We start from the raw sequence: 23,348 nt of genomic DNA, 5'->3' as shown, positions 1-23,348 counted from the left end.
GCTGTTGAACAATTTCATTGTTTTGTTTTGCATAGCAGATTTTTATTATTCACAAGTACACAATTCTAGGTTTGAAGTGTTCTTGCTGTTCTTCTTTGCAATAAAACTAAATAAAGGGATATTAGTTTAAAAAGACTAATAGGATGAATAACCTGGTTAATTGTACTTTTCTTGTGGTGCGACGATATTCACTCAAAAATATTTGATGGTATATGAAAGGTTTCCTTATCTCACAAAGTATTATTTCCCAACTTTACTTCCATGACCAAGTTCAATCACACCATCATAGACACCTATTCCCCAACACTATGGTTTTCTGAGCGATGTGAAACATGACTCCAGCCCTCCGTCCCATTAGAGCCAGTTACTTACGGGACAAAACTATAACAAACTCACTGCATCATCATAAGCATCCTCATAAAACATTCACACCAGATGAAGCCACGAGAAACCCATCGTCCATTGGCCAGCCAGCAGTCAGCCGAGAACAGGAGAGCCATTACCATTGGCTGATTCCTGACAGTAGCATCTCGACTGGAAGCAAGAGTTCCTGTATCGATCCGGAGTCGTCCTCACCTCTGGCAAGGGAAGGGGGAATTTTTTTTTTTTTTTTTTTTGGTAAGACGATATGATGAAAAGACTTACCACAAACTCAGACGTGCGCCTTCAGTAGTCTACTAAACACCAGCAGACAGTGGTTCTCTTGAGCACATTGTTATAAAATGCTTTAATAAATAGTTTGATTTATTTCTAAGAACAAACATAAATTCCACTAAATGAACCAAATAACTTTTCAGAGCAATTCTTCTGTACAAAAAAAAAAATTACATCTTAAAAAAAAAAAAAAAACAGAAAAAAAAAAAAAAAAATCTGCTCCAGCTCCACCCCGTTTCCCTTCCATAACGGACATTGAGCTTAACTTGCTTAAATATAATTGTTTACTAGCACTTGAACCAATTCAGTGCAGTAAAAGTTTTAAATGTTTGTCATCTTCCCATAACCAAAAAACGAAGTCTTATATTTAACATCACGATGAAAGAAATCAAATCATAGCCAGCCGTTTTCTCAAGTACAAAGGCTTTACAACATAATTGTTCCCTTCATGAAGTTTCGATCCAAACAAACAAAACCAAAAGAAAAAGCAGGAGAAAACATTTGGACATTATTTTGACATTATCAGCATCTTTACAAGCATCAAGCAGCATGGACCAAACAGGCCTTGCCAAAAACCATGATTTTATGATCAGCAAGAGAGGAAAGGTGTGGAAAGGGAATAGGGGTCTTCAAGGAGGCGAACACGCGCCACAATACAGCACACGATCGTATAGTTGTCTACTGAAAACAAAAACCAACAACATAATAGGATGATCTCTGATTATATTTCTGTTCTGACTGTGGGACGCTGTATACATCTTACAAAACCTGCCATATCAACTGGCATAAATAAAAGGAATGGTGTAAAAAAAAATAATAATCATAATATTTAAATCATAATTATAATAATAAAATAATAATAATAATAATAATAATAATAAAAAAGTGACTTAAGTTACTAAATTCAAATATACACAGCGACTCCTTTATTATATACACGTATGTACAGATCTCTTGTCTTTGTTTAAACAAATACCTTGATGGTGATATGGGAGCTGCTCTTAAGACCAGCCTCTCTGCTTTGTCGTGATCTATCGGGTCAGGAGACCCTAAAACGGAGGGGCTTGTCTGAAGGCACTTGCGACCGACTCAAAATACTGCAATCCGTTTTGTAAAGAGCGTTCAGCCAAGACGACAGAAAGGACAGAAAAACAAGGCCACTTTATAGGCACTGCAGCCCTCCTCACGGACGACGAGCTCGGTAAGGCAGGCGTGGAAGGAGAACAGATGAACGTTTGAAGGGGGAACCCTCGAAGCCAGCGTCCCCCCCGCACGTGGTCTGCACCGAAATTGGGCCACTCGAAACAAAAACAAAAGCACAGCCATTTGTAAACAACAACATAAAAGTCTTTATATGGTTTCTCTCTCACGTTCCTTATGAGTTCCTCAGTCCTGCACCTATTCCAGCAGTTTTTTTTTTTTCCAAAAACAAAGCGAGGCTTCTCGCCGCCTTCTCATAAAGTAATATAATATGCTTCCTCTGTACATAAAAAAAGGAAAGAAAGAAATTTGCCACTTTATCAGCCTCAAAACATCTCGAAGAAGTCGAAAATAAAAATAACACATGGGGAAAAACTGCAGTCTTTGTTTCTGAGATGGCCTTGGTCTCCTCGTCCTGCTCATCAGAGCTCATACGCAATGTTCTTTGTGCTCTTGGCCGACGGTGGCATTATTGACATTTTTACAGTTGTTATCCTTTGGGCTGAAGCCTGTCCAGTAGGGTGCTTTGAGGGAAGGGCCGCCACTGCCGCTGCTCTGCATGGTGCAGATCAGCCCGTTCTTGGTCCGCGCTTCAGGTTTAGAGTACTTTTGGATGGAACGCTTGCCCCCCTCCATCCCGCACCACTCTTCCACCAGCTCCAGCTCTTCTTCCTCCTCTATCTCCTCCTCATCTTCCCCGCTGTTGCAGGTCCGATCCGGGGAGCCCATGAGCTTGGTGCGCTCATACTGGACGTCCCGGTTGTCTTTGTGCTGCTGCCGCGTCACCGGCCTCAGAGGCTCCCACTGGTTGTTGACGCTCTCCTCCACAGGCACACGCTCCCGCCTCTCACGCTCTTTTCGCCGCTTGCGGGTCCACCACACGCAGACAATGACACAGAAGACCCAGAGTATGCACAAGACGACGCACAGCACGGGCACCAGGTAGTCTGTGTGAAAAGAGAGTCAAGTCAGACATGACAATCTGGGATTCATGCCAAGGGGGACATTTTTTTTTTTTTTAAATAACAAAAAGAAGAAGTTATTGGCCGATTTATGTCAATTTATCGGTAATGGTCGACAGTGGAGATTTTGATTGGCCAGCATTGGATATTTCATTTTCATTTCATATTTCGTGCATATCAACATTTCAGTTAATTAAATTAACATAATATATTATAAAATAATAGCAATAAACACTAATTATATGTAATAAATATATAATATATTATAATTTTATAAATTATTTTGGTAACACTTTACAATAAGGTCTCATTTGTTAATGTATTAACTAACATGAACTAACAATGAGCAATATGTTTGTTACAGTATTTATTAACCTGTTAATGTTAGTTAATAAAAATAATCGTTCATTGTTTGTTCACAGTGCATTAACTAATGTTAACAAAAACAACTTTTGATTTTAATGATGCATTACTAAATGTGGAAATTAACATTAACTATGATTAATAAATTCTGTAGAAGTATTGTTCATTCTTATTTTGTTTTAATTAGTTAACTCATGTTAACAAATTAACCTTATTGTAAAGTGTTACCATTATTTTTAAGATCAAAATCCACTTAAACATTAATGTTCTATTGAAAAAAAATGATATATATTTTTTAAATTGGACAAAATAGTACATGTTTTTATTTTTTTATTTTAGCCACTTTCATGTTATCAGCCAAAAGGTTAAATAGAAATAACTGTTATGGGCCAGAGCTTTTTTAAAAAAAGAACCAAATAAGAGAAATAGTGTTTCAATAGTGAATAAAGTTGTTTCAATACCCTTAATTTACAAATAATTTGTTTCAACCCACTTATAATTGCCTCAACCTAAAAAAACACTTTTCAGACATCATTAATTTTGTCCCATCATTCTCTTTAATGTATTGCTGAGGTGATAACTGTGGTGGAGTTGAATGACTGTCACACAGGTTTATGGCTTCCTGCCCACAACTGTTGGATCCTCTGAGCCTCTCAGTACCCTTTCCTCCTGTGACTCACAAAGACTGCACTAATTGATGGAGATGGGTAATTGACACTCGGTCGGGAGTTGAAGGCTGGCTTTAGCCTTGAGGCCAGTTGGCCCCTGTTCCACTCACCCACTGGCTGGGACATGACCGGCATCTCCACTTTGACCTCGATGACGGCAAGCATGACGGTGCTGTTGTGCCGCTTGGACAGCATGCTGACTATGGTACTAGCTGCCTCCTGGATCTGACTGTGATTAGGCTGCTCATCCTGCTGGAACGACTGCAGGAGAAATAATGGGGGTTAAATGTGTATCCCAAACATGTAGATGAATGTGGAAGCACAGATTCCAAGAAAAAACAAAACAAAACATAAAAAACACCTATAAAGAATATGGAATTATTCACTAAAGTGTGAGGTTTTGGGGCTCTGCAGCGTTGCCACTGAAAATCCTATATATGTTGATCTTCTACATCCAATATGATGTCTTGTAAACTTGGTTTGGTTTTCTGTGAAGTTTTCTCCATTGTTGCTGAAAATTCCACTGATTTGTCACCAAGAAAATGTTTTCAAGCTAGCAAATATAGATGAAGTTTTATCAGATTTAAGGAAAAGTTTTCTTTTAATAGTGTTGAAAGCATCAGTAAGAATGTTAAACTATAATCCAACCAGTAATATTTTGCAACGCATGTATAATTTTCCAGAAAATTGAATTTGAGTTTTTCGTAAAACATGCTGCATATGGTCAGTGTTCATATAGTAAAAAAATGTCTGTGAATGGATCAGACACTACTTTACATGCATCTCTAGAAGAAAATGTAAAATAATTTAAAAATCCAAGGAGTATAGAGTATACAACTAATAAAAAGCACACCGATCCGAAAAAAACCCCTTTTAACCCCAAAATAACTAAAGTCAGAGCAGTCTTTATTAAAAAAAGCAGTTGTCGACTCAATTTCAACTTCATTCTGTTGTCAACATGCAAAAACCTGCAGCTGTTCAAAGTTCCTGCCTACAGGTTCCATTTTAATGAGTCAGGAGGACACTTAAAAACGGGCCTTCGGTTAGTGACTTGTTACAACACCACAGGGATTTAGTGTAATCTGACTGAGTATAAAGGATGCATTTGTAGGTAACCACTATTTGTAAGTAACTTCCGTGAGGCAGAATGTTTCATTGAACGCAGGAAATGTGGCTTCATATTACACAAAACTTGCCTGGCAGCACAAAGATATTCATTTCCATATCATTACCCAAGTATGGAGTTTTTGTTATCTCAAGAGATTATTTGAAGCTTATTTGGTTTTGCAAGCTTTTTTTTTTTGTCTAAAGACAATAGTGTAGATCCTAAGGCTAAGCGTAAGATGTGCTGGAGCCCGGTTCCAGTGCTCTCTGTGTGGGTGGAGGGAATACTGCAATGCAGTACGGCCCGCTGCTGGTCAGTCAACTGAATCTCATTACAATATAATGGGTTGGTTTGAAGAGGGGGCCGGTTGGTATTGCTCTGGGCATCCGGGCATTTCAAGGAACCGCACTCGACTGGGTGAGGAAATCAAATTTGCATCCATTAACAGAACTGTGCAACGAATATCCAGGACCCCTATGGTTTTGACTTTCTATTCCACTGATAATAGATATTAGGGGCCCACACAACACCGCTGTGTGAAGGGTATAGACGTGCAGAGGACTCATGAATATAAAATGTGTGAGTATAGAAAGCGCACAAAAAGTGAGTCTTCAAAATGTACTTACGATGGCCACCTCTACTGCGTCCTGGTTTTTGTAGGAGAGGTCACAAAGAACCAACAGCGTGTGATCTTTTGCCAGGCTCCGCGTGGCAGGCATATACCTCAGCTCTGAGCAGACATTCTCCACTGTCGTTCCCTAGAAGGTACACGGTGTATTTAGACCAATATTTAAGAAACAGCACTATTCTGGATAATAACGTAATTACGTTAAGAGGACCAAATACATCATTGACTTGTCAGAGAAAAAGGTATGACATAACATTACCATGTTATGGACAAACTGTCCTGGTAATACAACGTTTTTATTGGACATATATCATGGATTTTGTACAGATTACTGGGTCAAGTCAAGTCAAGACAAGTCATCTTCATTTATATAGCGCTTTTAACAATGTAGATTGTTCCAAAGCGGCTTTGCAGTGATAATAGGAAATTAAAGTCACAGAAATTGTTTTGGCTTTATAGCAGCTCTAGAATAATATTATTGTCCAGCTAAAGTTAGTTTTGACTGATTCACTTCCATCACAACGATCATTAGTTATTAACTTAGGGGCCGCTATCACGACACCGTTTTAACAGAAAACTATTAAGTTCTTTCTGCGCAAACTTCAAAAACGCAAACCTGTGAGAACGCTGATGGCGTGCACATGTGTATTACGAGTTCAGTCTATAGGTATGCGCGTTTGAATATATGTGCGCAGGCGAGTAGTCCTTCCCTACAACCCAACCCTCAACAAACTACTTGTCTGGCCTTAAAATTTACAACACAGAATTTGTATTGCTTCCGCGTAGCCACGCAAACTGGAATTATCCTGACAACGCTTTATCTGTAGAGAGGTAAAGGGAGGGGAGGGAGGCCTTCACAGGGAAGAGACTAGTTTCTGGGAATACCAATGTACAGTACGTACTATATTACCACCATTGCTTTTTGGACATGGTACCCTAGTAATACCCTCTTTTCTGGATTTTTTTAGACAAATTTTTTGACTTTGGAAGTAGACTCTGGCAATATTAAAGTACAATTTACTGCTATGGCTGATAAGTACCATGTTTTTCTTGACAAACACTACTGTTCAAAAGTTTAGGGGTTGGTAAGAATTTATGTTTTTGAAAGAAGTCTCTTATGTTCACCAAGGCTGCATTTATTTGATCAAAAATACAGTAAATATTTTATATTTGGAAATTGTATTAATTTAAAACGACGTTTCTGTTTTATTACATTTTCAAATGGAATTTATTCCTGTGATGGTAAAGTTGAATTTTCAGAACCAAATTTCAGTGTTGCATGATCCTTCAGACAATGGCTGGCACTAACCAAGCAATATTACCAAGTTTTCAGTTGTTTTCATCAAATCTCATAGACAATGACAATGCCATGGAACTACCATCTGAAACCATCCCTCTGCCACGGTACCATCATAGGACTTTTGAGTAATGAAACAAAACACCAACTTGCTACGTGAATACTTACTGTGGGTAGTTTGTCCCTGTTGAATATAAGGGTGATGCGAGCACAGCTCTTGTCCAGATAGACTGAGTTGGGCTCACATTTGGTTTGGAGGGTTGGGGTGGCTTCAGGGCTTGAGCAAAACCCCCACTGGTGGCAAGGGGGAGAGAGGCACGTCAGGAAGTTGTGCTCCAGGCATTCACGACCTCCTGGACAGGAGTGAAGCTCTCGCCCTGGCGTCCCTGGCAACAGGCAAGGCTGCCGGCCACAGACCACCTGAGAAAGAGGGTCACGAACACATTCATTCATTCATTCATTCATATAAATAAAAAGAGAAAAAAGAAAAACACTTGTTCTTCAGACACTTACCTTGGTGCACTCCACTTTGCCGTTGACACATTGACAAGTGTTGCATTCTTCCTCCCAGCGGCTGCCATGCGGAAACTGAAGTCCAGCATAGTGACACGTCTTCCCAATGCCAATAACTGCACCACAACACAAACACAAACACCGTAAGACTGGGGCCAATTCTAATTTAGGAGCAGATCCCTTTCCTCTCTGGAATGATCCAAGTCACATGATGCCAGGTCAGTGTTCCAACGCAGACACCGCCCGCCTTTCATGTTGTTCACTCCTTAGGAACCATACTCCACGTTTAGCTTTTTGTTAGCTTTTAGCTCATCTACACTCTAGTGTATTAGTGTGGCAAATCAGCATCTTAGAATGATATCTGAAAGATAGTGTGACACTGAAGACTGGAGTAATGGCTGCTGATAATTCAGCTTTGATTTGCTGGGATAAATTACATTTTAAAATAGAAAACAGTTATTTTAAGTAATTGGTAATTGTATTTCACAATTTTACTCGTTACTGTATTTTAGATCAAATAAATGCAGCCTTGGCGAGCAAAGGAGACTTTCAAAAAAATATACAAATTCTTACCAACCCCAAACTTTTGAACAGTTGTATATATATATTGACAATTTTCCAAATAAAATTGACAAAAAATATTGACGACTCACTAGAGAGATTTTTGTCCAATTAAACGCTCTCTAGAGTAAGAATATTCCACCTGCCTCCAATTAGCAAATATAAATAATGATCATGGAGACTTTTTGAGCCTTTCAACATCAATGCAAAAGTCAATCGATTTCTTGGGGTCTTTAAGGTCCATTTCTCAATATGGACAAGCTGAGAGATAAGAGAAAAGAGATTGATTGTTTCAATGATTACACAATAACTCTTACACTCTTGGCATTGAGGTCCGGTGCGACCGAGTGGGCAGACACATCGGAAGCCATTGATCTCATCCACACAGGTGGCACCGTAGGCGCAGGGTGACGACTGGCACTCATCAATGTCTGGTGAAGCAAAGAAAATATACATTCATCAATACAGCTACTGCCTTGGAAGATGTGGTTGGGAAAACTGCCATTTGAAGTCAATACACATTTATAAAGCACCAGGACCATGGTTGCACCTCCGAAAATGAGGCCGGGAAATGCATGGAATCTTTAAGGAGTATTTTCTATGTCAGAGCCATCTGAAAGGAGAGGAATTTTTTTCCACTGGTTGAATAATTTATCTCCTCTGTCTGTCTGAGAGCCAGGGCTAACCTTTAACCCCAAAAGAGGTCAAAGGGCACTAGATGCTCGGTAATCCTCCAACACCCTCTTTCTATACATCCCCATTCTTTCCTCCTCGGGATACTCACTGATACGGCAGTCGGGGCCAGCGAATCCAGGGGCGCATTCACAGCGGAACCAGTTCACCCCGTCCACACAGATCCCTCCATTGTAGCTGCAAGGAGATGTGAGAACAATGAGGTTATTGGCTGAAAGAGACACCTTCACCCCAGTGATTGACATAATACTTCCAACATGCATGCGTGGAAGGGGAAAGGCAGGAAAAACGGGGGAAGAGAAGACATGGACGAAGAGGGATGCGAGAGTGCCTCACTGCGTTTATCAATACTAGCACCTTTCAGATGCAAATCCCCCCAGTGGCTCCTTGCTGGGATCCCCACCCCCTACTCCCGCCCCAACTCCCAAATCCCTTGCTCCCAGGTCAGCGATGAAGAAAGGCAAGAGGACAGAGTGGACTGGGAGAAAAAGAGCCTGTCCATCCCCTCCTCCCCTCACCGCTGGGGGTGCTCTTTTAGGGCCATCGGCTCTATTGTGGTCCCCATTAAAACCAGCCCAGGGTCTCCTGAGATGTCGGATTTAGGGGTGATTTAGGGACATCTTCTCCCGTCTTTACAACCAGCGTCCTCCCTTGAACCCCCCCTCGGTGCATCCGCTCAGAGAATGGGGGTTAGCGGGGCAGGAACAACATGGTGGAATAGGGCAGAAAGCCATGTAAGAAGGGTTATTCCAAGCTGTCTATGTTGTACAGGGAAGGGGAGGGTTTGGCACAAACAGGCGGCCCCAGGCAGCATAGAGTAAACAAGAGGGGGAACAACTGCAGAGCCACATAGGTCTTCTTACCAGGGGTGAGGGTTGCAGTCGTTGATGTCTGCAAGGAACCAGAAGAGAGGAAGAAAGAGTCAATGCGAGACATTCGCGCATTGATCGAATGTAATTTAACACTTTTGCTCGTGATGCTTTTGCTTTTGATTGTGATGTTTGCTTTCACTGGTATGCAGACATGCACTGGCAGCTGAAATGTGAATGGGGGAATTCACTCACTCTGAGCGCAGGTGGGCCCCTCCCAGCCGTCTTTACAGATGCAGGTGAACGTGTCACCACCACCCACGCACGTTCCTCCGTTCAGGCAGGGGCTGGACGCGCAAGTGCTGTTTTTTGCTGAAGTAGAAAAACGAAATAGAAAGTTACAGGAAGTAAACCTTTCTTCACACCTTTAGATCTCAAACTAGGGTCCCCCAGGGGTCAATCGCCAATTGCTAGGGGTCTGCAGAAAATATCAGAATATGTTTCTAAATTAATAAATTAATAAAATTAATAAATAAAAATTAATTAATTAATTTGACACCAATTTTCTGAATATCTAAACTAAATTAAAAGGTTAAAAAACACACACAAAAAAACACATGGATGACCATTTATATAAATTAAATCAGCAACCACAATACAATATAACACATTATTTATAAAGAGTGTTGCAGGATTGCAAAGTTGATTGAGAGTATTAAGAGAGACTGATTTGATTATATAATATGTGAGGGGAGTCTATGAATAGTTTAAGGCTATGAAAGGCATTTTTGGTTCAGAAAGTTGAGAAACCCTGCTGTGCATGAAGAGAGTATAAAAACTGTGTTTTTACCTGTGTTGCATGTACTCCCTCCCCATCCAGAAAGGCAGGCGCAGCGGAAAGTGTCTCCGTGGTCATAGCAGGTCCCTCCATTACTGCATGTGGTGGCATCACATTGACTTTCACCTAAAAAGACACAAAATAACTCCAAATATTACCAGTCAGTTCAACAGTCACATTGTATAGCTTAACTGCATATGTTGCAAAATACTTTGACATAAAACAGGGAGATGTAACTTACGTGAATGACAGGTCTTTCCTTTCCAGCCATTGGCACATTCACAGTAGAAGTCGTTGACCAGGTCCACACAGTGACCGCCATTCTTACAAGGGCTCCGACTGCACTCGTTCACATCTGAGTGCAGAAATGCAAGTACAAAAGGTAAGACTCTGAATGTAAAGGAGGTCAAGATGAACAGGAAGATGAAGAAAGACACTCACTGAGGTTACAGAGGTCACCCTCCCAGCCATCCGAACAGAAACACTGGAAAGAGCTGATCCCGTCGATACAGGTGCCTCCGTTTCGACACGGGTTGCTCACACAGTCATTTATATCTGGGTAGTCGATATATAACATTTTCATGAACATCAAGATTTTAAGATAAAATAACAAAATGGTGCTCAAAAGACTACACTAAACATCAGGAGTTCAAAATGTAATTTAAACATTGAAATAAAGCATTTTAGGGTTTAAACTAAATTAAAAGAAACCTTATGATGTAAAATAAATAAGAAACATTTATGATTCTGATGATCTGATATTTATGATCTGATGATCATCATCCGGTTAGACAAACATCTTAAGAGCTGCTGTCATTACAGCAAATGGGTGACAAACCAAATACTAATACATTCTCAAATGAATGTACATTTTTCAGTTACATTTTCATTCAGATATGCTGATGCTGATAATATAATTTGGAACAAACTAACGTTTTAAAATAAAAAAGTATTTTCACAAGTCATTTTTGATTCTCACTATAAGTCTCACAATTGTCTCAATTTCTTTTTTTAAGCATTTTATTAATAAAACTTAATTTTTGTATAATATTTATTATTTATGACATTATATTAATACTTATTGGCCCAGAAGTACCTATGACAAATGACTAATATGAGCTTAATTATATTACCCATCTGCCATCTACTATGTAAGGATAAACTAAATTGATGAAGTGAACAAACGAGGAGGAATGGATTATGGTTCAAAAGTAAAAACGCTGAAACTGTAAGGATGACTCACTCTCGTGGCAGTAGGCTCCTGTAAAGCCAAGCTCACAGGTGCAGGTGAAGTTGCCGCCTGGCAGGCTGATACAGCGGCCACGAGGACCACACACATTAGAGTTGATGTGTCTCACACCCACAACTGAGCTGTTACTCGCCACAGCAATCGTACAGCTGTCAATCACTGAGAATGATAAAAACAACAAGCGGAATAAGATCACATTGAACACATGAACTATTGCGCACTATTTTTCAATTGATGATCAATGTACACATGCAGATAGACACATCTTTGGCTGTTGCATCTTGGTTAGCAGGAGAACAGGACGGGCAGTACCTTGGCAAGGAGTTGTCTTGCAGTGGTCCTTGCGGTTTTCACAGGTCTTGCCCTCATAGTCTTCAGGACAGGCACAGTAGAAGTCACCCGGCAGGCTGTAGCACGAAGCCTTATTCTCACAAGGGTTCGACTCACAGGGGTTTGAGTGAGACAGATTCTCCACCTTCAAATGAGATAGGGAGCTTGAGTTAGTGAATGAGTTAGGCCTAAGCTTTTTAAGTCCAGTCCTCTTAAACTAGAGATAAACAGTCAGGTAAGCTATGGAAGGCTCCCATAAGCTTAAAGCTAGCAAGACAGCACCATTACAATCACACAAGAGACCAATCAAAACAAACTGTGCAGCTAAATTTAGACATCCTTCCGCTCTTACCGAGCATATTCAACTGGGACGAGGAACACTTTTGCACATCTAGTTCTCCTACCTCGACATGGCCTTGTTCTGGTAAATAGTCTTAGAAAGGAATCTTTCCCACAGAAACTCATAATACTTACTATATTCTATTGATATGTTTATATTTAATATAAACTGCACAAATGGATTTCCAAATATACCATGTAATTAATTAATATGAACTTAATTACACAATTATTAAAATAATCTTCACTTTAAATAAAATAATTACAACTTCACACTCATTTAAATTGTTTTATAATTTGAAGTAATAATAATTGCTTTAATAATTTATAATTAAGCTAATAAGACAAAAAGTGGCTTTAGAAATGGCTTCTTTTTGTTTTTTTACCATAAGTATACCACTGGCCTAGAGCAGTCCACAGCAATCCATCATTTTGCAACTGAGTTTGTCAATCAGTCTGAGGTAGACTTAGGACACGTTCACATGTTCTGCGCTATTTGTTAACTACAGTCTAGGATGACATGCAGACGGACGTCTCTGCCCATTGCATCATGTCTCTTGCCATGAGTGCCACATTTTTAGAATGCTGTGTCAAATTCTCTATGGGCCAAGGGGCAAGATTAAATGCATTGTTTGTTTGTTTTAATGTTCTTAATTAATGTATTACAGTGTATAATATAATATAATATACTATACTCAACTACAAACTGTTCCCATAATGTTTACTAATTAATGTAGGTTTCTGCAGCTTTCCAAAACCTTCTCAATGTCCCCACCATTTTTTCTCAAAAAAGCCTTTCCTAGAGATGATCCTCAGGGGAATTTTAACAACCTTTCTTAAGTACACATCATGCCAGCTGCCATGTAAGGTGTTAGTTCAGACTATAATGCTGTTCTCCAAGTCTGCTGAATTTATGTTAGTAGGGATATACATTGTATATACTGGAAGCCGAAGGCCTGCACAGAGCACTTTTTCACAGGCAGCGATGTAAGAGGAATGTCTGCAAACGAGACTATCAAACAGAGCTTCATAAAACTGCTAGAGCAGACAGATATAAGAGATAATCATCCATCTGTACTGGATCTGAAGAACAACCCAGCTGGACACGTTTCAAACAGTTGTATGTTGGCGGGCAAAATTGGTTGACACATAATTAAAAAATATATATATATATGTAGGCGAATATCCCAAGCAAACAGGTCTCAGAACATTTTTGGATAGTGAGTATTTAACTACATATAAATGTAGTAAATCACAGCTTTATTGTAATGACTTTTTTAGTTCAGTTAAACGGATTTGATCCCATACTAAAACATGTCTGATTCTGTGTCAATACTGGACCAAGGTTTTATATGTAGCCTCATGTGCACCTGCATGGAAAACAGTCCCACCAGATCAAAACCTTTTCCTAGTATAGGCTTGCTTCTCCAACAGACTGCAGACGGTATGGTCTAATGTAAGCGCATGGCACGCTAGGCATGAATATAACGTAAAAATCAAGGCCTTCTCTTTCCCGGGCTGATTGTGGGCCGGCGGCCAGGAGGCCAAGAGAAGAGTTGCCTCATTCACTACAGCTTATTTTTAGTGTACAGGGTAAGATGAGACTGGCTCAGGACCAGCTTCCAGCAACTCTATGGAAGTCCATCTTTAGCCTGCCACTAGACTAACACTGGCTCCAAAACAGCAATGATGGCCACATGAAAAAATACTCCCGCCCTCCACCCAAACCCTGCTCTAGTTACCCTGGCGCACCTGTGGCCAAATAGCAGGCTTGATCTGCCTTACACCAAGGCTTTAATAACACACATGCAATGGTGGGCAAAGTATGAATGGAGAAGTGACACCATCTGCATTACTAAATGTCATCAATTAATCAAGACCAAGCCCCACAGTTTCCATTTACTGATCATTGAAGGAGATATGATGAAGATCTTATAATCCTACCCCGAACCTGACTAAAATTGCTCTCATTTCCTATCTTGCTAATCTACTATATTTAATATAAAAAACACTGACAAAAAGCTTACTGTAAAAAACTGTTTAGAAATCTCTTTAACACTATAAACAGTAAAGATTCTCACCTCACAGAGCGTCCCTGCATAGTTTGAAGGGCATTCACAAACAAAGCTGTCCAGAATGACATGGCAGCGGCCACCGTTTTGACACGGACCGCTGGCACATTTGTTCCTTGAGACTTCACAGTGCAAGCCCACAAAGCCTGGAGGGCACTGACAGTGGTAACCTCCATGAACCAGCTCCTGCACAGACACAAATTAAAGGACACTTAATAATGAATACAATTAACTGAGATGCTAAAGTAAACCAGGAATTGTTTTGAATCTTAAAGGTTATACCTTGCAAGTTGCTCCATTCTGGCACTGTCCGTGGCATCCATTGAGATCTAGAGTCATGGGCAAAGTAAATGAAGCAATTAATCAACGGCTAAATGGAGGAAATCAGGACAGCAGTTAGGAAAGGCTGAAGACATGCAATTAACTCGAATTAGATGAGCTCTGTAAGTATGCTGAAGATGGAAATGTTAGTTCAATCAACACAAACGTGAGGTAAAGCCAATGACCCAGCATGCAACAGTAGGTGAAGCCTAAGACAAAATATACAGTGTGCAGAACCCCAAAGGGTATCAAGTGTCCGAAGAGGAAAGCCTGGCCGCCACCATAGAGTACGTGTTCAAAGATGAGGGAAAGGACAGGAGAGGAGCATTAGGAGATACTGACTGATGTCACAGTTCTGTCCGGCCCATCCTTGAAAGCAGTCACAGTGATATCCACCAATCATGTTTTTGCAAGAGTGAGCATTTACACAAGGCTTCCCCATACACTCATTTGCATCTGAAAAATTGAGGGACAGAAATAATTGGGAGATTTTTGTAGACAATTGGTAGACTGAAGAGGAGATGGGAAGTGTAGAGTAGCAAGAGAGAGGCAGAGAAATCTGAGATCTTATTGTGTAACCCCACCACCATTAAGCCCATTGAAAAGTCTGTTGGCTTGAAACTCTAACAGTCACAACGATGCCAGTCTACTTGACTTCCTGATCAATGACCATTACACAGCAAAAAAAAAAAAACCACAACAACAACACCTTTAATCAGTATATTTAGATTGTGTTCTATTAAAAATATCAAAACACTCTTAAAAAACACATTTTACTTGAAAAGCACAAATAGACATTATGACTTAAATTACCTTAATTATAGCATATATACAATATTTAAGAATTATATATTTATTTAAGTTCTCACACCACCAAAGCTGCATTTATTTGATCAAAAATACAGTAAAAGCAGTAATACTATATTACAATTTAAAATAACTTTTCTATTTTTACATTGCATTTTAATATTAAAATGTAATTCATTCCTGTGATGGCGAAGCTCAATTTTCAGCATCATTACTCTAGTCTTCAGTGTCACATGATCCATCATAAATAAGTCTAATATGCTGATTTGCATTTCTTATTATTATCAGTGTTGGAAAACTGTTGTTCTGCTCAATGTTTTTGTGGAAACCATGATATATTTTTGTATTCTTTGATACATAGAAAGTTCAAAAGAACAGCATTTATCTGAAATAAAAATATATTTAACATTATACATTTCTTTACTGTCACTTTTAATCAATTTAATGTGTCCTTGCTGAATAAAATGTATATTTTCTTTAAAACAAATCTGACTGACCCCAGACCTTTGAAACATTCTATGAAAGCAATTCTAGGTATTTTCACCACTTTTACTCTTTACTCTAAAACACATATATATATACACATATATATATTTATACATACATGCATATACATATACATATACATATTTGTAAACTAAGGGCCCACTCGTAATCAACCCTCCTTCTGCTCGCCTCTCCCCAATTAGCCTACAGCAGGTGACCAGCCGGTTCAGGGGGCTATGACTCTTTTGACTTTGCCATGAAAAAACTACTGCTTATTAGGCGTTTAAATATTCATCAGGGGCCCCTAGTGAGGTGCGCTCCACTCCCCTGCGCACCTGTCCTCTGAGAAACACGACTCCCCACTGTGCTCAGGCCTGGCTCTTGTGAGAGAAACCCAAGCTGGAGGCTAAGGTTCGAAGCGTAAGACGAGCAGACCAACTCCTGTTCCCACCCCACGCTTGTTTACAGGTCACAATCCACTTCCTTTCACATTCATCACTTCCCCTGACAAGAGCTGCACACTATTGTGAGCAGAAGGATGATGGAAAATCCTGTGGCGCCTGCGATGTCGGCGATGGGCCATCTGATCTAGCCTTAGATCCAGGTCTAAGGCTGGCCCTCCTTGTAACATATGCATATATAGCTGTCTTACAAGCAACAAGGACCAGGTTGCCACTATTACCAGTTTCTCATGTAGACAAATTAAATCACTTGTCTTGTTTTGCCTAAAAACCATGCAGGCTTGTATAAAGTGCATGCAATTTAGATCTAACACACCATATTCAACCATTCGGATGCAAAATGGATCGATATGAATGCTGGTGTTCAAAACACGATTGCAATAAAGGGGGATCTCAATCTTACCGATTTGACAGGTCTTCCCAACCCATTGAGGAGGGCAAACACACTCAAAGCCATTTTCCAGGTCGATACATGTTCCGCTTTGCCCACACGGGCTGGAGGCACATTCATCCATGTCTGCAACATCAACACAAAATCATGTTACATTCTGCAGATATGAAAAATTCTAAACTGAAACTGCTTTAAAAAAGCTTCTTGAGGTCATACTGAGATATTATAGGATATGCATCACATAATATTATGGGATGTTTTCAGTTTTATCCATATAAACATTCAAACTGGACAATTTTACACCCAGCATGGGTGTGTGGGTTATTCAATGCCCACTACACACACACACACACACACGATCAGTGCTGCTCTGTCAATCTGTCTTAATTGTTAAAATATTGCAGCATTTTCACAACAAAAAATAAATAAAAATAAAATAATTCAGCATAATGAAAACTATATTATGCACTCCAAAGTGAATATAATGTGAACAATTTTGATGCTTCCTATGTCACCAAGGTTTAACTGTAGGTCCTAATTCAACTGACATACAGTCACATGAGTTTAAGTGTGTTTTACAATAGCTTCACACATATACAGTCATATTTTTCATATAATATTGTTTTTTAAGACCTATGTTACTGTGCGTAATGTGAAGCTGTGTTTGCAGACTTTGCACTGATGCTAGACATAATTATTTTGTTATTATTAATGTTATCTTCAGGTGTGCATCCATCTAATATAATATAATATAATATAATATAATATAATATAATATAATATAATATAATATAATATAATATAATATAATATAATAATATAGTGATGGTGTGGCGGGAAAAGGCGGGATAGAGTGTCAGTCCGTTCATCAGAGAGAGCTTTTCTTTATGCAAGACAGTAAAGCGATTATAGCTTGATATAATCCAGATCGCCAGATTAGCTGCTATTAGAGCACAAATCATTACAGTTTTAATACGTGCACAAAAGGCACAAAGAACCGAGCAGCAGCTATTTGAAATTTGGAAGAAAATGGGAGGAAACAAAAACAAGAGAAATTCCTCCCTCCTTTCTTCTCCCTTTAGCCTTATACATATATTGTGGTGAATGGGGTGGAGCGGGGTGTGTAAAAGGGTCAGACAAGCAAGTGAAGAGGGAAAGGTGGGGGAAAAATCTTTATGGGTGAAATGGTGTGGTTTGGTGTGGTGGGGGGGGGGTTGCCCAAATTCCAGCAGGGACCCTGCTGTTGCTATGACGATGGAAACACAGCCCCATATGTGCGATGGAGGAAACAGAGGAGGTAGAATGTGGAGGGAGTGATGAAGAGTGTGAGAAATACCAATAATTAAAACACTGGGCATCCTAGAAGTGAGAAACACATTTGCAACTGATCAAATTTGAGCTCTGTGGCGCTAAAAGAGGGATGCTTTGAGGAGCCGGAGAATGAAGGGAAGACCATGACACACTGCATTCACAATTTGTGAAGCCAAATGCTGGTTCAAAGTGAAGACAGATTATGCAAATCCCCCCTGTCTCAGTGATGGGTATCACCAGGCTCTAATCCGGGACCAGTAAGAGCTCAAGCTCCGCTCGCCATGCAAAGGGACCCCGCTGTGCTGCCAAGATCCAGGACCGGCTTCCCCTGCCATATACCTGACACATCCCAGCATGACAAGCAGCACACTGGCCACAGCATCTGGGCACATGTTGGGGAGGGGATGGGTGTCTGTGCTCTTGTCTAGGTCTATAACTAGGTCTCCAGACAGAACAGATCGGGCCATGGAGAAAGTCAGAGAGGAAAGTGCACGAAAGATTTACATACCTTTAGCACAAGTGGGTCCCTCCCAGCCTGGTGGACACTGGCATTCAAATCCAGTTGGGACTTCGTGACACGTGCCTCCGTTAGCACAGGGGTTGGATACACAAGCATGTTCGGCTGCAAAAACACAATGGTATGTGTCATTAATATAGACATATATATCTTATACGGCACACCAACTGGCACAGCTTCAATCATCCAGCCTTGGGTGAGAAATATTATCTATCCATTCATCTATTTCTGCATCCACTTATACACCCATCTATCCATGCATCTATCTATGGATCCATCCATTCATTTATTTATCCATCCTTGGATCCATTTATCCATCCATCCCTCTATTTACCAATCCATTAATTCATCCATCCATGTAATCCATTTATCCATACATACATTCCTTCTTTTATCCATCTATTCATTATTTTATCCATCCATCCTTTTATCAATCCATCCATTCATCCCTTATTTTACCCATTCATCCCTTCTTTTACCCATCCATCTATCCATCCATCCATACCTTCTTTTACCCATCCATCCATCCATCCATCCATCCAGAAAGCCCTTATTTTATTCATCCATAAATTCATCTATCCCTTCTATCAATAAATCCAACCCTTCTTTTATCCATCCATCCAATAAACCCCTTTTTATCCATCCAGCCAGCCCTTCTTTATTCATCCATCAATTCATCCATCCCTTCTATCAATCCATCCAACCCTTCTTTTATCCATCCATCCACCCATCCATCCAATCAACCCCTTTTTATCCATTCAGCCATTCCTTCTTTTAAAAATCCATCCATCCCTCCTTTTATCAAACCATCCATCCACCCTCCCTTCCCATCCATCCATCCAGCCAGCACTTTCATTTACCAAATTCCCCATCCATCTGTAAAGACTTACCAATTTCACAGTTCTTGCCAGAGTATCCTTCAGGACAGCCACAGTAATATTCATCCGGTTCAGAGTTCATGCAAGTCCCGCCATTTTTGCAGGGATGGTGTGTGCCGCAGTAGTTCAGATCTTCAAGGACACATAAAAACAATGAACTAGGGTACTTCTTGAATTCTGATTTTTTTTAAGCCTGCAAACATTTGCTCTTTGAATGACTACAGTTGGCAAACCTTTGCTGGACTCCCAGCAGACCTTGTAAGGCGAGGCTATGCACATAAAAGCTGGTAAATAAATAAAGAGAACTGTAGGCACATCTCAGCTGCTTCTCATTCCTAACAACCTTCCAGGACGCACGCTGACCAACAGATCAGATATCCGAGCGCCACTCCAATCACAACCACAATATCCAAAGTGTGTGTTTGTGCGTGCATTGTCACATGATGCACAGCCTGTGCTGACATCGCAGCCAACAAACCAGCTCAGTGTAAGATGATGTAGTTCCAAATTCATTCTGATCTACTGCTGACCATTTTATGGGTCAATTCCAGGTTGACCTCAATTTCTCAAAACTAACTAGGCCAAATCATCAGCATCAGCGTGTGTGATGCATTTAGGACCCTTACCTTTATCGCATAGGAGGCCGCCCCAGTTCTTGTCGCAAGTGCACTGCCAGGGTATAACACAGGTCCCGTGCAAGCAGCCAGGGTAAGGCAGACACTCGTCACAGAACTGGCCCTGCCAGCCGTAGTTGCACCTGAAAACCACATAAGTGTGTTAACACTTATAATGCCACTGAGGTTGAAATATCTTAATGACAGACAAGAAACAAACATACAGATGCACATCACTGCCCTGACACCTAATCTTAGGATAAGGCGACATTCCGGGTGACAAAGGTTAAGAAAACTTTCACAACTGCGCACAGACGCGCACTCCCCCACCCCTCGGGCGGTTTGGTCGTAGCTTGGGGCACAGAGGGAAATGCTGCAGCGGGGTTAACAAATTATTGGTTTACAGCAACACTCCGCTATTCCAAGGCCTGTAGTGCACTCTCTTCGTACCCACCACACCCCTCACCCAGCTGTCTTGTCATTTCTGAGAAGGCTATTTTAAGACAGCTCCCCTGCAGAAGAGGTATGGACTAACTCCAGCTGCCGAGTGGAGAGACGCTGTCTGCATATCTCAACCACAGAGCTAACGCTTACTAGCCTTACAAAGTACTGTGGTGGTACCATGGTACAGTGATGGGTTCAGATGGAAACAAATAGACAGCACTGAATGACTATCTGAATTTACCATGGGATTGACATAGTACTAATAATAACAACAACAACAACAACATGTTTATCTATTAACATGTTAACATTTTCATGGTTAAATGCTGTAATAATTGAATCTAGGTTAAATTATAAATATACTGCAATTAAATGTGGTGATAATGAATTCATAAATAGAATTCAGGCCCACAATTGGGATCACATCAGCTTACAATAACAGGCAAATGTGCTCTTCGAAGAGGTACACACCTGGCACATTCTCTGCGTGGAGGCCTTGATCCAAATCCACTTATAACATCTCCAGTGAGGTCTCTGAAATAGCCCCCTAGATCTGTGCCCAAGGGGCAGGCCAGAGGCTGGATTACTTACACCAGAGCACACACAGCCTCGCACTGCCCAGTAACAACCTTAGTATTGTATGAAAGAGCATGTAGGCAGCAGAGTGTGTGGGGTGAGTGTGAACCCTGCCTGTGCACGGGGGCGTTCAGCTCTGCTGAGCACTGCCAAACATAAGCTTGCTAACTAACTCACTCCAAAGAGAAAGTTGCATTACATTTACTTTGTGTGTCAGGACATGTCCACTACAGCCATGAAAAAAAAAAACCTCAAACTTAAATCATAAATGCATTTTTGCCTTTCGTATTTGATTTGCAGAAAGGGTTTGCAGTGCCTCCAAAATGTGTTTGGACAATTAAAGGGAGAGTTCAATAGAAACCTATAGAGTGGTGCAGGGATGACATATTTTTGAAGGCCAATTCCATTGTCCTGAAGTCATTAGGGTTTTTGAATGTGTTTTTGGTTAAATGCTTGTTTGTGGTGAGCACAAACTCAATATATTTTCCCCTTTTATCCTACAATATAAAACACATCAGTAATACCCTCTTGTGATTTTTAAGCTTTTACTTAAACGCTAATAAGTGGCTAAATAGGACTACAACGGTTGGCAGGGACATTAAATGCCATCAGCCGAACAGGTAAACTCATCTACTCACTAATCTGTTTTCACAGCCTCGTTGTGTTTTTAAATGCGCAATTGCAAACTAGTATAACTCAAACTTTCAGGGAAAATCTTTTTAAACACAGACTGAAAGAGTTATCAGAAGCTTAGTGATGGTGACGTTAAAGTCATGCGACCGTGGTGTAGTTCTTTTTTTTTCTTTGTTAATTTTTTGGATGAAATATCCCTTTAATCACAAAACAAAACTTACTGGATGTAATGAAATGACTCAATTTTAAGTGTGGCCCACTACTGCATCTACTGGTTAATTAAAATGTCTGTGGCAAACTTAGTCCTCTAGTCTCCACCTTCTTCCTTCCCAGGACTATCAAGCTAGTGACCGCAGGGAAGCGAGTCACCATATCCTGCAAGAACTCACAGAACTTCCCAAATATTCAAACTCTAAAATAACATATTGGCCTCTGTTTCCTAGCCCGGTTCCAGAAGCTCTTTCGTCCAGGCCATCGAGAAGCTTGGTACATGATGTCCCAAAGCATGTTTTTGGCCCCCATGTCCCTTGAGGCGCCACACTTGGCCTTTATGATGCCAGAGGCAGAAAATAGCCTTGTCCCTTTTAAACGGCTCAAGTCTAGTAGCAGGTAAAGGAGAGCAGCAGAATGAGGGCAGGTATATGTGCTCAGTAGTAGTGAGGACAGGAAAATTGAAGCGTGAGATGTTTTTAAATGAGAATGTCTGAATGATTTGTTGCCGAAAGATTCTAGTATGTCATCATCGTCTAGAGTGACTTCCTGGTTTAGACACCTCTGGATCTACTCATTCCCTGCCCTTAGACAGAGTGAGGTTGAAGGTGGAATGGACAAAAAAAAGGTTTTTCTCATGCCAAAGACTAAGAGCTTTTCCTGTGGCAAAGGAAGAGGGCAGAGCTAAGCTACAGGAAAAGAACTAAAGGAGAACATGATGTGGGACGGTGAGGTGGATTTCACGCTGAGTTCCACAGGAAGCGTCAGAGTTTCCTGTGACAGTAAGAGCAAAATACCACCATTTGACTAAATTATCATTTGATGATAACTTCCAAAACACAAGGAATCTGGGGACACTGATTTTGGTAACTTTCCAAAAAGTCCAATTGCCACTAGATTTGTATAGTTTATATAGTTTATTAAAGTTCTTTCAGTTTGCCCACGAACAACTAAGGTGTTCTGACCGCTTTTAAGAGCGCTGCTATGTGGTTGCTACAGTGTTCTGGGTGGCTTAAAGGTCCCAACTCAAAAGACCCCAATCTGAAGGTCCCTTGAAATGACTCAGGCGAAAGTTGTACATTAACAGATTAGTGTAACAGGTGTTACGTCAAAGAGTAAAGGGTTTCAAAAATTTAAATTCTGTCATCAATTACTCACTCTCGTGTCATCTTAAACGGCTTTCTTTTATCTTCAAAACACAAATATTTTTAATAAAACCCGAGACACTTCTGCCCCTCCACTGAAAGTCCATGTAACATGTTAAAGAGAAGAGATGAACAGATTTAATTTGTTTACATATAAACATTGATCAACACACATACATAGAGGTCATCAAATATGGCAAACACTTGCTTGACATGCGAAAACAAACCTCAATGGTTCTTGCAGAAGCTCAGATATGCTTGCTTGTTTTGTGT

At 40.3% G+C, this 23,348-nt stretch overlaps 1 protein-coding gene across 2 annotated transcripts in view; it reads right to left on the bottom strand.

Annotated features, from left to right (window-relative positions):
- Window positions 1-1,557: 1,557 nt before the first annotated feature.
- Window positions 1,558-23,348, bottom strand: part of jag2b (jagged canonical Notch ligand 2b) — a 46,459-nt gene continuing 24,668 nt past the window's right edge. The window contains exons 6-26 of one of the 2 annotated variants that reach the window (XM_084431494.1): window positions 20,080-20,210; window positions 19,466-19,585; window positions 18,567-18,680; window positions 16,760-16,873; window positions 14,945-15,058; window positions 14,564-14,610; window positions 14,291-14,467; window positions 11,853-12,015; window positions 11,535-11,699; window positions 10,733-10,846; window positions 10,533-10,646; window positions 10,304-10,417; window positions 9,709-9,825; window positions 9,508-9,535; window positions 8,736-8,821; window positions 8,269-8,382; window positions 7,391-7,506; window positions 7,046-7,297; window positions 5,579-5,710; window positions 3,958-4,108; window positions 1,558-2,801 (exon numbers count right to left, since the gene is read on the bottom strand). In XM_084431494.1, coding sequence (XP_084287620.1) covers window positions 2,284-2,801; window positions 3,958-4,108; window positions 5,579-5,710; window positions 7,046-7,297; window positions 7,391-7,506; window positions 8,269-8,382; window positions 8,736-8,821; window positions 9,508-9,535; window positions 9,709-9,825; window positions 10,304-10,417; window positions 10,533-10,646; window positions 10,733-10,846; window positions 11,535-11,699; window positions 11,853-12,015; window positions 14,291-14,467; window positions 14,564-14,610; window positions 14,945-15,058; window positions 16,760-16,873; window positions 18,567-18,680; window positions 19,466-19,585; window positions 20,080-20,210 — 3,001 coding nt within the window. In that variant the 3' untranslated portion in view covers window positions 1,558-2,283. The remainder of the gene's footprint in view (window positions 2,802-3,957; window positions 4,109-5,578; window positions 5,711-7,045; window positions 7,298-7,390; window positions 7,507-8,268; window positions 8,383-8,735; window positions 8,822-9,507; window positions 9,536-9,708; window positions 9,826-10,303; window positions 10,418-10,532; window positions 10,647-10,732; window positions 10,847-11,534; window positions 11,700-11,852; window positions 12,016-14,290; window positions 14,468-14,563; window positions 14,611-14,944; window positions 15,059-16,759; window positions 16,874-18,566; window positions 18,681-19,465; window positions 19,586-20,079; window positions 20,211-23,348) is intronic. The other variant, XM_084431495.1, reaches the window with a different exon arrangement.

Source organism: Rutilus rutilus (genome assembly GCF_951802725.1).
Source record: "Rutilus rutilus genome assembly, chromosome: 15".
NCBI lineage: Eukaryota > Metazoa > Chordata > Actinopteri > Cypriniformes > Leuciscidae > Rutilus > Rutilus rutilus.
The sequence above is the reverse complement of the archived record's forward strand: the minus strand, read 5'-3'. Positions and strand labels throughout refer to the sequence as shown.